Source organism: Vidua chalybeata (assembly GCF_026979565.1).
Source record: "Vidua chalybeata isolate OUT-0048 chromosome W unlocalized genomic scaffold, bVidCha1 merged haplotype SUPER_W_unloc_5, whole genome shotgun sequence".
NCBI classification, from domain to species: domain Eukaryota; kingdom Metazoa; phylum Chordata; class Aves; order Passeriformes; family Viduidae; genus Vidua; species Vidua chalybeata.
The window spans coordinates 655747-672879 of NW_026530340.1; the positions used below are offsets into that span (position 1 = coordinate 655747).

The following is a 17133-nucleotide window of genomic DNA, read 5'->3' on the forward strand; positions in this document are numbered from 1 at the left end:
TTAAATGCAGCCACAGGGTAAAGGGACTCAAAGCTGGGCACAGGATATGAGGTGTGGCCTCCCCAGAGTCCAGCACAGAGGGACAGTCACAGCCCGGTCGTGCTGCCCACACAATTGCTGACACAGAATACCAGGATGCCCCTGGCATATTCCTGACCAGAATCCCGCCATCCCTTGTCCCTCCCTTGTTATTAATCTTTTTTAAAAAACCCACATTGATAATCTTTCACAGTAGCCATCAGAGTAATTTCAAATGGAGCTTTTGCCTTCCTGATGATCTTTCTATAGGAGGTCAGGGCTGAGGGCTGGGACCCAGGGTGGGCTGGGTGGGAAAAGCACTTTGGCACTTTGGCACAGGGATTCCTTGGGGATGTTTAGGGGAGGAACAAAGGTGGGACAAGAGGCCTCTGGGAGAAAGGGCAGCCATGCCCACCAGGCCTTTGTGACCCGCGGTGACATGGTGCCCAGAGGCCATTGTGACACCGGTGCATGTCATGACCTGACAATGCACCTGCCAATCCCTGCAGGGGCCACTCCCACGAGAGCAGCTCTCTGAGGAGGCAGCAGCTTCTCTGGAGGCAGCAGCTCCCCTGGGTGATTGTGGCCAGTGTTCACCAGAGCACTGCCACAATGCTGAAGGAGGAGGAGGAGAATGCCCACGGCCGGCCCCGTGAGGGGCGGCCACTCAGGCCCAAGCATCAAAAGGTGAGGGATAGGGATGTGGGGACAGCTTGCAGAGGGACAGCCCTGGGGCAGGGACAGCCAGGCCTGGCACCAGGCCATGCTCTGTGGAGGGAACAGCTCTGGGATGGCCCAGGCACAGCAATGCCCCAGAGGCAGCGAGCCCAGCTGGGAACCTGGCCCAGCCTGGCTGCTGTGGCCAGCACCGGCCTTGGGGCCAGGCCCGGCCTTGCAGGCACGTGGGGGACGCTGTGCCCGCACAGCCGCCTCCATCCCGTGCCTCCTCCTGCTTCCCACAGGTGACCCACAGGCAGCCACAGGCGGCACCTCAGGTCACCTGGAGGAACAACACGCCACACAGCAGTGTCACACGGCCACAGAGACTGTCCGTGTCGGACCTGCCGCCTCTCCACGGCCCTCAGTTGCCGCTGGTACCTCCCTGCCGGCTCAGCCCTGAAATGCAAAGAGCAGCCTCTGCGAGGGTCAAGCTGCCCCATCTGCCAGCTGCAGCACCAGGAGCAGCCCCTGGGTTTTCTCCTGGAGCCACAGCACGTGCTGTGGGCCCTGTGGCCAGAGGCCAGCCAGAGATGGTACCACCTTCACCACGGGGCACTCTGGCTGCTGGTGGGGCCTGGGAAATGCCTTCCCTGGCAAGGAGAACAGAAGGGCTCTGGTGTGGCTCAGCAGCAAGGCAGGGCCATCACCTGCCACCCGTGCCACACGCACACGGCCTGCAGATCCGCACTGGGACCCAGCCGGCTTGGAAGCACCTGGGGCACTCTGAGATAGAGGAGCTCATCAAGGTGAAGGAAGGGCTTGGGGGCAACACCTGCAGTGACCTGTTTAGAGACCTGGGCCCATACCTGCGTGAGAACAGGTCCGTCAAGTCCACCTTGAGAACCCCCAAGTGGTTAAGTGCCCGCCAAGAGGCAGAGGGAATTCGTCGGCCAGCCCAGCAAACTGCACGGCACAAGCGGCTGTGCCCAGAGGATGAGGAGGCTTTGATGCAGCGTCTGCGGAAAAAGAGGGAGGAGCTGGAGGAGCTGGAAGACAAAGTCCATGAAGAGATGTTTAGAGCCATCTTCTCCTCCTTGGACGACGCAGAAAGCCCCATGAGGTCCAAGTGCATCCTCAAGGATGCATCAAGCCTCACCCTGGAGCCAGCTGCAGGCCCCTGGGTCCCGCACAGCACTTGCAGTGTGATCGCTGATGCCGCAGGAGAGACAGAAACGTCCTCAGAACTTGTGTCTCTTGACCAGTTGCTGGCTGAGCTGTGCCCTGTCTGGGACAACTCGCTGTCATGCAATGCCCTCAAGGACTCCACGGGAGAGAGAGAAAACAACGCAGGGATTGCACATCCTGACCTGCTGGAAGGCCTGTGCCCTGTCTCTGGTGACTCGCCATCCTGCGCTTTTCTAGACGAGCTCCTGGAAATGTGGGAGGAAGAAGAGCTCCAAGACAGAGCAGTGGCAGGAGAGAGTGACAGTGAGGCAGAGAGCCCGTTGCCTCTCCCGCTGCAAGAGGAGGAAGCAGAACCACCAGCTTCTCCCGTGGACAGGAATCCCTGCATTGAGCTGCACAGCGAGCCCCTCCCCACGGCCTCACTCGAAGACCCAAAAATGTCTGTGGGTTGTGCCTTGCTTGCTGATCCTGCGGACCAGGCCGAAGAAGCTGGCAAGGAGGCTGGCCGTGCCCAGGCCGCCCCTCCCCAGGAAAAGCTCTGTGGGGATGAGGCGCTGGCAGGAGCCGGCCCGGTGCCTGCCCAGCCCCTGGCACGCTGCGTTCCTGCCTGCCCCGCTGGCAGCGCAGCCGTCCCGCAGCCCCCGGCCCCACGGCGATGGCGCTCCATGGCCAAGACGGCCCGGCGGGCTCTGCACCGCCTTTTCTCCTTCAGCTGCCTCAGGGGGCAGCCGGAGGAGTGAGCCCGGGGCCAGCACCAGGACGATGCCCAAAGGATCACCCTGAGGATGCCCAGCTCCCAGGGGCAGCGGCAGCTCCCAGAGCTAACGGCAGCAGGGAGAGAAAAACCCTGGGTACACACCGATGGATGGGTGGGTGGCACCCAAGGCAGGGTGACAAGGACCAACATGACACTGCTGGAGACAAGTGTCTGGACCTGTCCTTTGTTTGATCACTTCTCCACCGCACCGCAACCTCGCTTTTCCCCCTCTTTCCTTCTCACTCTCCTGTTTCCAGTCCCTTTCAATCTCCCTACCCCACATTTATTGTTAAATAAAATCCCAGTCGTAGACTTTTGTACATGATCTCCTTGGCACCTTAATTCATGCAGAGGCATCTCCCACTAATCAAATCTTAATGGGGGCACACTTGTGCACACAGCACTCCAGGCGTGACCACACCAGTGCCCAGCACAGGGGGACAATCAGAGCCCGGTTGTGCTGCCCACACCATGGCTGACACAGAATGCCAGGATGCCCCTGGCATATTCCTGAGCACAATTCCACTCCCCCCCACTCCCCTAGGAAATAATGAATGGACATTTTCCTTAGCCCTCCTTTGTTATTAATCTTTTTAAAAACACACTTTTTATAGTCTTCCACAGTGGCCACCAGATTAACTTCAAATGGAGCTTTTGCCTTCCTGATGGTCTTTCTACAGGAGGTCAGGGCTGAGGGCTGGGACCCAGGGTGGGCTGGGTGGGAAAAGCACTTTGGCACTTTGGCACAGGGATTCCTTGGGGATGTTTAGGGGAGGAACAAAGATGGGACAAGAGGTCTCTGGGAGAAAGGGCAACCATGCCCACCAGGCCTTTGTGACCCACGGTGACATGGTGCCCAGAGGCCATTGTGACACCGGTGCATGTCATGACTGTGAAAAATGCATATTTTATGATTGGCTTTACGCACGAGGCACAGAAAGGTTACTTGCCAACAAACACAAGTTGAACGTTTGAACAGTTTAATAACCATCACAGCTCTTCCCTCAGCTCTCTGTGATGTCTCAGCAGCATCTGACATGCCCCCCATCCCCAAGGGATTTCTGTACAGGAACAGTTTTAGACAAAGACACAAGAAAAGGTAATTTTGTGATAGATATAAACACAATGATGATGTTGTCTAATGTGATCTTTATTTGAACTTCAGAAAGATTGGACAACTCCCTGAAGCTCCAAGCATGAAACCAGTCAGTTGAGAGGCACTTGAATGACCAGAAAGCATCTGGAGGAGGAAATGTGGGAGCAAAGGGAAGGGCATAGATCCAGCTGGTCTAGTGAAGAGATGGCCTTAGTCATGGCCATTTCAACAGGAGAGTTGGAAACACCTGAAGGAATAGGGAGAGGAAATAATAAACAGCATATTGGTGACACAAGTAGAAGGCAAGATCAGTATTTCTCCTCCTGCCATCAGTACACCTCCATGAAATTCCTGTCCCTGGAGGGAAAATTTTGCTGTTTCTTAAAAGTACTCAAGTGAGCCAGATAATAAAGGTTTACTTGTATAATATGAAATGTAGAAGTATGAACACCTGTGCCCCCTTCCAGGCAGACATCAGCTGTGTGGCCATGAACAGGCAGTGCCACCTGTGCCCTGAGGTGCCCAGCTGGGATTGCATCTCTCAGAGAGGAGCTGAGGGAGAGCAGAGCACCTTGCAAGCTGCAGGTCCCTGCCAGCCCCGCAGGGCTCCTGTGCCATCAACATCTGCTCTGCTCCAGGCTGAAACAGGGCCCAGCACGGTACCGGGATCATCAGAGAGCTGAGGTGTGTGCTGGAATTCCATGCCCTCCCCATGGCGCAGCAGCCCTGCATTTCCCTGCTCCAGCCTTGGTCTCCAGCACAGCCATGGAGGCTCTTTGGGCTCCTGAGTGTTCCTGCAGCCCCCAAGGGCAGCTGAGCTCTGCCTTTGGCACAGTCAGCCCTGGCCAGCGCAGGCCACGCTCAGAGGATGTTCCTCGAGCCTCTGCCAGCTCCTGCCCAGCCCGTGGCACCTGTGGGGCTGCACAGACAGCCCTGCCCCGGGCTCTGCCGGCCTCTGGGCCAGCAGAGAGGCCGGCCAGGGCTGGCCATGGCCGGGAACAGGCCCTGAGCCCCGCAGCAGGATGGAGCTGGGCCACAGCCAAACTCAGCCCAGGCCAAAGCTGGGCTCAGCAGCCAGGGCTGCCAAGGGCTGGCGACAGAGGCTGGCGCTGACAAATGTCCTGGGCCCCCTCCCTGCTGTGTCCATGCCCCCAAGGGCACAGAGCAGCCTCCTCTCTCGGCCACTTGCCTGTTTTCAATGCCTTGCACAGGCACTGGCCCTGCCCCACAAGGCCTGGGCTGAATCCTGCCCCTGCACGCTCAGCCAGGCTGAGATGGACACTGATGGTTTCTGGGCCAGGCTCTCGGAGCCCAGCCCAGCTCCCTGCAAGCTCTGCCAGCTGCCCTGAGCTCTGTGCAGCACCAAGGGCCTCTCCCCAGCACAGCCCAGCCGGCTCTGGCCCCACAGCTCTGCTCAGGCCAGGCTGCTCTGGCCACTGGCCCCACGGCCTCAGCCCCTGCCAAGGGCACAGCAGCAGCTGCAGCTCAGCCAGGACTCAGCCCCAGCCATGGGGGAAGGGGCTTGCCCAAGGCACAAGGAGGCTCCCTGGGTGCCCTGCTCCCCTCGGCCTCAGCTGCTGACAGCTCTGCAGCCCCTGCTGCCATCCCATCTGCCCAGGCCAGCACAAGAGCCCCGGCCTTGGGGCCCTCCAGAGCTGCTCCTGCTCCAGGCCCAGGGCCCATCCCAGAGCTGCGGCAGCCACAAAGCTCTGCCCATTTCTGCTCATTGCTGCTCTGATGGGGATGGATCCTCAGCCCCTTGGAGGTTTCTGATGAATTTTACTACTCCAGACACCTCTTCATTCATGAGCTCTTCAGTTCAGGAATTCAGTGAAAAAATCTCATGAACAGTTGTTCAAATTGCCCGATCAAAAATAGCCTCTGGGAGTAATTTATGTTTTCAATTCTTCTGTGGTTAATTAGACTGAATTCAAAAGTGTATTCAAAGTGAATATACTGTTTTGAAGACTATGCAGAGAGAATGATTCTTTTCCTGTTTATAGATTGATATCAGCAATGTCCAATTGATGTTGATCCCCAGCACCTCCTAATGCTGTCTGAACAGATTTGAAAATCAGGACTCTTCATGGCTGACAATCAACAACACTTTGTCCCCACGCCCTCCCCACCATTTCCCTCATCCAAGCCCTGGCACACAGAGCAGCTGAGGAATGGAGTCACATCCAGGGCTGTCCTCAGGGCTCAGGATTGGGGCCAGGTCAGTGAAATCTCTTTATTGCTGATCTGGACGAGGCCATCGAGGGCACCCTCAGGCAGTTCCCAGGTGAGCCCAGGCTGGGTGGGAGTGTGGCTGTGCTGGAGGGCAGGAAGCTCTGCAGAGGGATCTGGACAGGCTGGAGCCATGGGCCCAGGACAATTGGATGAGGTTCACCAAGGCCAAGGGCCGGGTCCTGCCCTGGGCTCACAACCACCCCAAATCCCTGGCCGTGCCCTGCCCCTGATCCCCACAGCCTGTCCTGTTTCCTTCATCCCTGCAGTGCCAGGGACTTTCTGGGACAAGGCAGCTCTGCTCTGGGGATGGAGGGAGCTCCAAGTGCCACCACTGGAGTGGGAACCAGAACTCATCAGGTTTGTGTCCTTTGGGGGTCAGGAACTGGTGAGACTCAGAGGCACAGAAAGTTTCTCTTCATTGCCAACAAAAAAAAAAAAAAAAAGTAAACATGGTACAATTTAAGAAACATTGAAACTCTTCCCTCAGCAATGTGAGACATCCCAGCAACATCTGACATGTCCACCCTCCACAATGTACAAAACCAATTTTAGACAAAGATGATTTTGTGATAGATATAAACACAGTTAAATTGTTGTATCAGGATGCTCGTCCTAAAGTGGGTATAAAACAGCCTGAACAATTCCTGATCTGCAAAGCTGTCAGTGGTGGATGGAGAAGGGAGGTCAGGCTGCTTTTGGTGTTGAGGAAATGCTGAAACCAGCCTGACTAATTTCATCTCTTCCTGGCCTGGCTGATCTCCCCTCTTTCCCCTTCCACCCATTGGCTTTTGTCTCCCACCAGGCCCCCCGGTGAAGAGCCTGGCTCTGTGTTCTCCATCCCCTCCTCACTGGCACTGCCAGGCTGGGATGAGGAGCCCCTCAGCCTTCCCTGCTCCGGGCTGGACAAGCCCAGCTCCCTCAGCCTCTGCTCACAGCCCCAGGGCTCCAGTGCTGTTGGACAATACCCTTTTCCTGACCCAGAGATGGGGCAACTGAGAGGTGCTTTAAGAACTTTTATTCCGTTTTCCGTCTCATGAGACGGGTGAGAAAATACAGATGTTATAATTCATGCCATCACAATCAGAAGCCAACCATTTCCTAATTACAATATACCATAAGCATTTTTTGCCCTATCAGCTTTAGTTAGCTACACCATGCTGCAAGTGCCTTATGGCCAATCATCTAAAATGATCCCTCGTGGGTCCCATTAGAATGCATCTTTGACAGTTCTATTTCTCCAAAATATCTGGTCTTATTTGCAAAGCCATCCGGTGAAACTTTTATCTAGCTCCATTTCTCTCTCAACAATATCTGTCCTATTCCGTGGCATTTCTAAATCAGCATTTCTTATCTCAAACTTTGCATATGGATGCGTACTGTGTGGACCTTCTGTCAGGCCCTGAGAACTCTCTACAAATCCACTTCCCACACAGCCCCACCTTGGAGGCCCTTCCCTAAACCTGCTCCAGCTGCCAGACATCTTTCCTGCCCTGGGAAACCCAACCCAGGCCACAGGGACCTGGATAATCCACGTCCTTGATGTCCTGGTCACACAGCCCTGGCCCCTTTTCCCCGTGTCAGGCTCTGGGGTGGATCCTGTGGAACATCCTTTGGTGGAGGCTGTGGCTCCAGGTGGACCGGGGGGATAGCGGGGGACAGGGACCCCGCTGGGCATGAACAGCATTGGACTTGTTGGGAGAAACTGTGAGGGGGAGCTGGGGCGGAGTGACCAACCCAGTGACCTCACACAGCCCTCCTGGGATGTCACACAGCCCCTCTGTGATGTCACAGACTGCTCTGAGATGTCACAGCCCAATTTTTAGTCTCACACAGCTGGTCTCTGACGCAACAATCCATTCTGCGATGTCACAGAGCTGCCCTGTAATGTCACAGCAAAATCTGAGATGTCACAGCCAGCTCTGTGATGTCACAGAGAAAGTCTATGGTGCTGTAGCTGCTCAATGACCTCACATAACCCACTCTGTGATGTCACAGCCCACTCTGTGACCTCATGTTACAGATGATAAATTGTCTCCACCAGTTGAGCTGACACCTGGAGCTTGTTCTCCAAAACCCCAGGCCTGTGGAAACCACACAGTGCCCATTGTGTGAGAAGGGGAACTGGAAGTTCACCAGCCTCAGTGTCCTGCCAGCTCAGCCAGGCCCACGGGAACATTGGGGTCCACGACCACCAGGGACCACCAGAGAGACCCCCAGGACAGAAGAGAGCATGGGTAAAGGGGAGGGGAAAGATGTTAATGATTTTGGGGAAATGATTATCAGATGTATGTTTAGTCCAGGACAATTAATGAATATGTGTGCAAAATACAGAATATAAACAGAAACAGCCTTTAAAAACAAAGGGGTCCAGGGAGGATGGACACATTTCAAGAAAGTAATCTTAAGTGGGAAGGAGCAGCCTGTCCCAGTGTGGCAAAAGATGAACTGGTGAGGAAAATTACTGCCCTGGCTGCCCATTGAGCTTTTGTGGGAACTCAAGGGAAGGACAAGGGTGCATTAACTTCGGACAGAAGGTCAGGGAACTTTGGAAGTGTTTGAGGATGTTGTTAGGTCATTCAGAAAAAAAAGGAAAAAGGTTAAATCTGAATTAGAGATTAACCTGGCCACTTCTGTGAAAAATAATAAAAAATGTTTCATAAATAACTTAATAGCAAAATGTGGGATAAGGAGAACTTCTACTCTTTATTGGATGCCATGGAGAATAGAGTAACTAAAGATAAGGAAAAAGCTGAGCTACTTAACATCTTGTTTGTCTCAATTTTCAATATATGGACAGGTTGTCCTCAGGACAAGAGTTCTCCTGAGCTGGCAGATGGGCACAGGGAGCAGAACAACCCCTGTAATCCAGGAGGAAGCAGCTGGTGAACTGCTGAGCCACTCAGATGCTCACAGGTGGATGGGATGGGATGGGATCCATCCTAGGGGCATGAGGGAGCTGGTGGATGAGCTCCCCAAGCTGCTCTCCATCATTTCCCATCAGTCCTGGCTCAGCAGGGAGGTGCCAGAGCACTGGAGGTGCCAGTGTGAGCCCATCCCCAAGAAGGGCTGGAAGGAGGATCTGGGGAACTCCAGGCCTGTCAGCCTGACCTCGGTGCCCGGCAAGGTTCTGGAACAGATCACCTTGAGAGCCATCACAGGGCACCCACAGGATGGCCGAGGGGTCAGAGCCAGCCAGCGTGGATTTCAATATCTGCATTGATGATTGGGATGAGGGGATTGAGTCCAGCATCAGGAAATTTGCAGATGACACCAAGCTGAGTGTGAATGTGGATCTGCTGGAGGGTAGGAGGGCTCTGCACAGGGCCCTGGACAGGCTGGATCCAGGGCCCAAATCCAACAAGGTGAGGTTTAACAAGTCCAAGTGCCGGGTCCTGCACTTTGGCCACAACAACCCCTGCAGCGCTCCAGGCTGGGGACAGAGGGGCTGGAGAGCAGCCAGGCAGAAAGGGACCTGCAGGGACTGATGGACAGCAGGCTGGACATGAGCCAGCAGTGCGCCCTGGTGGCCAAGAAGGCCAATGGCTCCTGGCCTGGATCAGGAATGGTGTGGCCAGCAGGAGCAGGGCAGTGATTCTTCCCCTGTGCTGGGCACTGATTGGGCAGCACCTCGAGGGCTGTGTCCAGTTCTGGGCCCCCCAATTTAGGAAGGACATGGAGGGGCTGGAGCGTGTCCAGAGAAGGGCAACAAGGCTGGTGAGGGGTCTGGAGCACAAGTCCTGTGAGGAGCGGCTGAGGGAGCTGGGGTTGTTGATCCTGGAGAAGAGGAGGCTCAGAGGAGACAAGGTGGTGTCAGGGCACAGGTTGGACTTGATGATTTCCAACCTTGCTGATTCTGGGATTGTCTGAAACCACCCTTGGAGCAGGTGCAGGAGGAGCCCTGGGCCTCCTCTTCAGAAGCTGCAGCAGCCCAGGTCCCTCAGCTTCTCCTCACAGCCCCAAAGCCCATCCTGTCAGTCCTGCAGAGCCTCTGCAGCTCCTCCTCCTTGCCCAGAACAGGGAGCCCTACAGGCAGACACAGCAGCCCAGATGTGCCCCCCTGGCCTGGGCTGCCTCTGGCAAGGGAGCAGCACCAGGCACTGCAGGAGCCTGCAGACAATTCCTGCAGCACTTGTGGGATGATCCTGCTCCCCAAGGGACGTTCCCATGGTGCCAAGTCAGGAACTGCAATGGGGAGTGGGGCCACAGAGGAAAGGGCAAACAGGAATGGGCTGTGTGCAAGGCAGGGAACTGGGGTGCACAAGAGAAAGAAATTTGTAGCAGGAAGAGTAAAGAAAGCAGAGGTGAAGGCAAGGAAATGCTCAGGGCAGTTTGGGGGTGGCTGCCAGGCAGCCCTGGCTCTGAGCAACAGCGTCTGCAGTGGGACAGGAAAGTCCCAGCTGATGGGAACAAACTTTCTGGCTGAGTGCAGAGGCCAGGACAAAGCTGAGTGCTTTCCCTGGCGTCCCCCAGCCCTTCCTGGCCCCAGGGGCTGATGGCATTTGTGCTCCCTCAGGTTCATGTCCCCACAGCACCAGCACGGGGGTGCTCCCGCCTGCTGTGTGCAATGCAAACAGGGGCTCCTGAGCCAGCACTGCCGTGTCTGTGCCTGCAAGGATGCAGCACCTGTGTGAGCTGGGGGAGAGGCCAGGGCTGCAGAGGGGGGATGTTGTTGGCAGCTCCATGAGGACGCTCTGGGACGCTGCCCTGGGCTGTGCAGCGCACTGGGGATGGATCAGCCCCTGCTCTGCTGCTCCTTCCCGTCTCCCCCAGGGCCCTTGCAGAGCACCAGCCGTGCTGTTTGCCCCCAGCCTGCCCACGGCCAGCCTGGGGCTGCTGACGGGGGTTTTGTGTGCTGAGCATTGGCCTGGCCGTGTTCTTGAGAGAGCCTGGGCAAGGAGCCTGGAGCCCCCAGGCCCCGGCCTGAGGCGTCAGCGCTGCCCCAGCAGTGCCCATGGCCTGTCCCTGCTGCAGCCCGGCACTGCCACCCCCAGGACTGTGCCCGGCCCCGAGAGCACTCAGGCCCTGCAGCAACACCAGGGCCACCAGGGCAGCGGGGCAGGGCCACGGGAGCAGCACTGGCAACACCAAGTGCTGCTGCTGCTGCTGGGCACAGCTGCTGTGCCAGCACTGATCTGCCCCCAGCTCTGCACACAGACATTGCTGCTGCAGCTCCAGAGAAGGCAACAAAAGGGCATCTCTGCAGAAAATTCTGCTGGGAGATCCTTGAGTTCCTTTAAAGCCACCGAGAGCACAGCCCCTCATTGACACAGTCTGTGGGCACAGGGAAGGTGGAGAAAAACAAAATGAGAAATGGCACAACAATGACATTTCTCTGTGGACAATATCAAAAAAATCAAAACAAATGAAAAAAATTCCCACAACGAAATCAACAAGAAGTATCAAAGAAGACTTTTATTACAAGTCGTTTGCAGAATTTGGCCAGCAGTTTAATGTCCCTGAAAGCATCCAGGCATCATTCTCCTCACTGCAGCCTTGAGCTCCTGGTTCCTCAGGCTGTAGATGAGGGGGTTCAGGGATGGAGGCACCACCGAGTACAGAACTGACAGGGCCAGATCCAGGGATGGGGAGGACATCGAGGGGCGCTTCAGGTGAGCAAACATGACAGTGCTGAGGAACAGAGAGACCACGGCCAGGTGAGGGAGGCAGGTGGAAAAGGCTTTGTGCCGTCCCTGCTCAGAGGGGATCCTCAGCACAGCCCTGAAGATCTGCACATAGGAGAAAACAATGAACACAAAACAGCCAAGTGCTAAACAGGCACTGACAGCAAGAAATCCAAGTTCCCTGAGGTAGGAATTTGAGCAGGAGATCTTGAGGATCTGGGGGATTTCACAGAAGAACTGGCCCAGGGCATTGCCATGGCACAGGGGCAGGGAAAATGTATTGGCCGTGTGCAGCAGTGAATAGAGAAAGCCACTGGCCCAGGCAGCTGCTGCCATGTGGGCACAAGCTCTGCTGCCCAGGAGGGTCCCGTAGTGCAGGGGTTTGCAGATGGACACGTAGCGGTCGTAGCACATGATGGTCAGGAGGGAAAACTCTGATCCAAGGAAGAAGATAAGCATAAAAACTTGAACAGCACATCCAGTGTAGGAGATGGTGCTGGTACCCCAGAGGGAATTGTGCATGGCTTTGGGGACAGTGGTGCAGATGGACCCCAGGTCGCTGAGGGCCAGGTTGAGCAGGAAGAAGAACATGGGCATGTGCAGGTGGTGGCCGCAGGCTACGGCGCTGATGATGAGGCCGTTGCCCAGGAGGGCAGCCAGGGAGATGCCCAGCAAGAGGCAGAAGTGCAGGAGCTGCAGCTGCCGCGTCTCTGCCAGTGCCAGCAGGAGGAAGTGGCTGATGGAGCTGCTGTTGGACATTTGCTGTGGCTGCACATGGGCACCTGTTCATGGAGAAAGGACAGTGATGAGGTGGAGGAGATACCTGTAACCAAAATCAAAGCCATTTCCCATACACCCTCCTCTCTGACACACACAGACATGCTTTTGTGTTTAACCGTTCTGAGGTTTTATTTTTAAGCTCCCCAAATGTCTCTCATGCAATTCTTGGAAATCAGAAACCCTCAGCATTTCTGCTTCCCTCAGGGAGAACAGAGCAAGTTGTGTGAGGCAAAGTGATGAGAGGAGATTGAGGGAAGATGGTCTGTCATTCTGACCTGCTCAGAGTTTCTCTGGGCTTTAAAATTTCTCCAGGGGAGGATGATCAGCTTCCCACCTTTTCCCCAAAAAAAAGCCGAGGTTCTGTGGAAAGCAGATGGATCCAGCACAGCCCAGCTCCACATTTGGAGCCAAGGACTCACATTGCTCATGTCAACAACCCAGCAGCATTTTCAGTGTCACAACACCTCTGCCTTTCCCCATCAATCTGATAATTCAGAGATGCTCTAGGACAGGTCTGCACCCTGGATTAGAACTCCCAGCTTGGACCGAAATCTCAGGGAGACTTCCAATGTCCTTCTGATGGCATTGGATGAAGGGAGGTGCAGCTCCTTCCCTGGCTGCACTGCCAGTATTGCCCAGAGCCGGGCACTGGGGACAGCTGTGTCACCCTGAGCCAGCTGTGCCCCCTGCCAGAGCCCCCAGTGCCGGGCAGCTGCTGCCAGCCCTGTGCTCTGCAGAGGGAACTGGGCCCGGGGCTGCAGAGCTGCCCCACGGCTCTGCTGCAGCTCTGTCTGCACAGGAGGGGCTGCACGCGTTGGAGCCCCGGCCCTGAGGGCAGAGGCTTGGCTGGGGGCACAGGAGGGAGGGGGCTTGTGCAGAGGGAGGGGCTGCACTGGAGGGGATCCTCTGCACATCTCTAAACTCTCCCTGCCACAGCATTTCTGGGTCTTGATTTCTCTCCTTCCCTGATCTTCTCTCTGCTTCCCAGAGATTTTCCTCCTGCAGGTGTTTCCCTGTGCCTGATCTCTCCCTGCCAGCACTCACAGACCCCAAATATCTGTGCCCTCTCCTTGGCCTGACAGAACCCAGCCTGTTTGCAGGGCACTGGCTGGGGGCAGGTTCTGTTTGCAGCTTGGAGAAAGGAGAGCTCAGACTGAGCCTGATGGCTCCAGCAAAGGTGATGCTGCTGCTGTCCGTGGGCAGAGTGGCTGCAAGCACATTAGAGATCTCCTGTGAACCTACTGATCGCTAAATGTAACAGCTTGGATATCATATGCACTTGTCAAAATTCATAATCAACCTTTAATATTTATTTCCCCTCCCTGCCATTCTCCGATAGTAGGAAACTGAATAACAAGTCTTTGGAAATTTCATCATTTTTATCAAATCCTTGTCTTGGAAATATTCTATGTCTGATCAGAACCCCTCAGCATGTCAGAGCTACATGAGCATTTCACCTGCCCTGCAGCAGAAATACTCAGAGTTGTACTCACAGGGTCTGTGGGCATTGGGATGTTCCAGCTTGAGGAGATCACTGCAGGAGCTGCAGCTGCACTGTCCTGCAGCCAGAGGTTCCTGTGCCAAGGGCTGGCAGTGATTCTGCCCCAGGCACTTCTCAGCACCTTCCCAGCCCTGACTGATTGAAGCTCTCTGTGCCTCTGGGCTGTGCCTGCGCTGGCTGCAGGCAGTGCCCCAGCCCTGCTGGGCTGGGAGAAGAGCTGCTCATCCAGAGAAATGTGCTTTTGAAGCTCTGCTTGCTTACCAGCATCACCCTCTGTGCCAGGAGCCCGGCCCAGCTCAGCAGCACAGACACAGCACAAGGACTTGAATGAGCCTCTGGGGCTTTGTGCTCAGGCCCTGAACATCAGGCCCTGAGAGGGAGCTGCAGAAACCTCTCAGGAACTCCAAGTCAGAATCCAACTCCAAAGTTTCTTTGACTTTTAATAAGTCCCACTGAGGGACATGACTGAGAAAGTGTCCCCAGGCCCCAGGCAGAACAGAGAACTGGAGGCACTGATGACAGGTGGGGACAAAGAGAAGCCAAGTCCTGGTGCCCTGGGGCACAGCAGGGTCTGTGCCACCAAGGGCTGTCAGGAGACACCTTGTCCTGAGGCCCTGGGGCCTCCTGGCACAGCCCCAGCCAGGCTGGGCACTGTCAGCCCCTTGTCCTGCCCTCAGCATCCCCCCCTAGCCCACATCCCAGTGGCCTCCAGGATCTGCTGGAAGGAGTCCCTGGGGAGCCTTGCTCAGGAATGGCCCTGGGGGCTCCACAATGCTCCCAGGCACTGCAGGTTTTTCAAAGGACTTTGGCTTTGGCTTTTGCCTTGCAGTCTCTGAGAGCTTTCTGCAATCATGGCCTCCAATTATCTGCTGTAATTAGTCCCTGGAGAGGCTTGGTCAGGAACAACACTCAGTGGGGCTCATTAATGCTTCAAGGTACTTCAGTTCTTTTAAGGTACTTGGTGTTTCCCTTTGGATCCAGACTCTGTGAGAGGTTTGTGCAATCATGGCCCAAATTATCTGCTTTAACGAGTCCCTTGAGAGCTTTGCACTGACACTCAGTGGGGCTCATTAATGCTTTGAGATACTCAACTTTTTTAAGGTACTTTGGATTTTCCTTTCCACACGGAGAGGTTTTTGTGCCATTTTGAGTCTCTGAGAGGTTTTTGTGCCATCCTGGCCTCCAGTTTTCTCCTCCAAGGAGTCCATGAGGAGCCTGTGTTGGGGATGGACCTCAGTGGGTCCCATTAATGCCTCGAGACACTTTGGGGTTTTCTTCTACCTTGGACTCCTGAAAAGATTTGTGCAATCTCCTCTCAGGCCCTGAGGTTCCAGGGCTCAGCTCCAAATGCACCACGGTGCTCATTAGGATCAAGCAAGTCCTGACAAACCATGGCTCTGCCTTGATTTCCCTCTGTGCTACTGCAGTTCATCAGAAAGTTTCTGTGGTGGTTTTGGTTCACCAATTTGAGAATTCTCAACCAAGGCATCAATTAGTGTGGTGGGTTCAGTGCTGGCTAATTACCAGTGCACTCACTAGAATATAATTACTCATTTCCTGCTCTGAGATAGGATTAGGAGAAAGGCAAGGTGGACTCAAAACTTTAAAAGGGGATAAAGAAAAGTTTATTAACTGTAGCTAAAAGAAAGAGGAATAAGAATCAGAACAAAACTTTCAGAAATCTTCTCCCTACAACCTTTTCTTTCCTACTGACAATGTAAAGAGATAAAACCTAAAATTTTCCATAAGTTTACCACCTCTAGAATAGTCTCTATTCAGTTCACTTAGGGAGAGAAGTTCCTCTTTCCTGCTATGAAGATTTCTCAATAAGAAAACAGTTTTCTCATGGCTCTCAATTTCCACAAATAGCAGTCACTTGGAAAACCTGAAATCGTGAAGTCTTTCCCATTTTTCACAGCTTTTCCCACAGCTGTGTTTATGGGCCATGTCAGCTTATGGGGTATTGGTTTAAAGATGAGCTGTTTATGAGCAAAGGTTCTCTTCATCTATTTCTGAAATCATCTTCATCTTTGGAATCAGAGGTCTTCTCTCCCTGAGGGCACAGGGTCTCATCACTCTTCTCTCTTTCTCTGTTCAAACTTCTCAAGGGATCACAGCTACTGCAACATTTGCTTCCTTTAGCATTGAGGCCTTTGCTGAACAAGTCATCTCCCCATACTTTTCAATGCGTTATAGGGAAAAAGAGAGTCTGATGTATCAATTCCATCCTTCTCCATAGCTTTACCAGAGGATTTCAGCCCCAAGGTCAAGGCATCTCCTCATTCCTCCCATCTGGGACCCAATTTCCTCTTCACTGACCTCGGTGTCTTCACGTTGCTCCTGTGTGTGCCTGCACTTTGTCCTTTTCTCTCACTGGAGGGAGGATGGAAGCACGGGAAGAGTCAATATCTCAGGCGGGGCCTGCAGATGGTTGCGTGAGCCCGGCCGGGCTGGGTCCTTGCGGCCGGAGCTGTTTTCCCATGGAGGTTTGTGCAGCGGCTGCGCTGGGGCTGTGTCAGGCTGGGCGGCGCTGGGGGCAGGGCCAGGATCTCAGCAGCCAGGCCAGAGCAGAGCAGCAGCAGCTCATAGTCTAAGAAAATCACTAGAGGACAGGGCCAGCCTGACCTGTCTGTCCTGGCTACTTTTGTCGGGGAGAAATCCTTGGATATATGGAATTTGGGAGGCCAAATTCTAATTTTTGTCATGGACCTTGGACATGAAGGCCAGGTTCTTTTCAATAGGAAGGAAGGAACAGAGCCCCAATGTTTCCCTGGTGGATGAGAGGTGACCACCAGAAGGCAAAGCCAGCCAGAGTTGGCAGGTTTTTTCTGGGAGATACTCTTGCATAGAGGAAATTTTTCAGGGAGGAAACCAGTTTTGGCAATGGGCATCTGGAAAGATGGACAGTTCTTTCCCACAGCAAGGAAAGCACGGAGCCCCAGTGCTCCAGGAGCTGATGAGAGGCAGCCCTTGGTGTTCCAAGATCAGCCAGACCTGTCAGGTGGCTCCTGGGAGGCCAAGCCAGCCAGACCTGTTCCATGTGCCCTCGGTTCCATGGCGCCCCACAGTGTCCCAATGGTCCCTTGCTTCCAGGAGGCCCTGAGGTGTCACAATGCCCCCTTGGTGACACGAGGCTCTGAAGGGTCAGAATGGCCTCCATGGTTCCATCAGGCCCCACAGAGTCATGATGGTCTCTGGGTCCATGAAGCCCTGCTGTGTCACCATGGCCCCTTGGTTCCATGGGCTCCCGTGGTGCCACAATGATCCCCTTGGTTCCATGAGG

At 54.8% G+C, this 17133-nt stretch overlaps 2 protein-coding genes and 2 pseudogenes across 4 annotated transcripts; 2 read left to right on the plus strand and 2 right to left on the minus strand.

Annotated features, from left to right (window-relative positions):
- The window catches only part of LOC128782905 (zinc finger protein 850-like), a 211394-nt pseudogene that overhangs the window by 128184 nt on the left and 66077 nt on the right, over positions 1-17133 (minus strand).
- Positions 1-17133, plus strand: part of LOC128782907 (zinc finger protein 345-like) — a 258868-nt pseudogene that overhangs the window by 12946 nt on the left and 228789 nt on the right.
- Positions 536-2940, plus strand: LOC128782911 (uncharacterized). Its single transcript, XM_053933425.1, has 2 exons — positions 536-705; positions 981-2940. The coding sequence occupies exons 1-2, from the start codon at positions 631-633 to the stop codon at positions 2601-2603; spliced, it is 1698 nt and encodes a 565-aa protein (XP_053789400.1). The 5' UTR covers positions 536-630; the 3' UTR covers positions 2604-2940.
- On the minus strand, positions 10926-16893 carry LOC128782950 (olfactory receptor 14J1-like). Of its 3 annotated transcripts, XM_053933522.1 has the most exons (3): positions 16170-16893; positions 15401-16028; positions 10926-12351 (listed from the first exon to the last, which is right to left on the minus strand). In XM_053933522.1, the coding sequence occupies exons 2-3, from the start codon at positions 15402-15404 to the stop codon at positions 11396-11398; spliced, it is 960 nt and encodes a 319-aa protein (XP_053789497.1). In that variant the 5' UTR covers positions 15405-16028; positions 16170-16893; the 3' UTR covers positions 10926-11395. The 3 variants fall into 3 exon arrangements, with proteins under 3 accessions (XP_053789497.1, XP_053789495.1, XP_053789498.1); XM_053933520.1 differs by having other exon boundaries at positions 15401-16892; XM_053933523.1 differs by lacking the exon at positions 15401-16028 and having other exon boundaries at positions 16170-16889.

Coding starts and splice junctions, on each gene's coding strand:
- LOC128782911 (XM_053933425.1), top strand. CDS start 631: ATGCTGAAGGAGGAGGAGGAGAATGCCCACGGCCGGCCCCGTGAGGGG. Junction 706..980: donor TCAGGCCCAAGCATCAAAAG/GTGAGGGATAGG, acceptor TGCTTCCCACAG/GTGACCCACAGGCAGCCACA.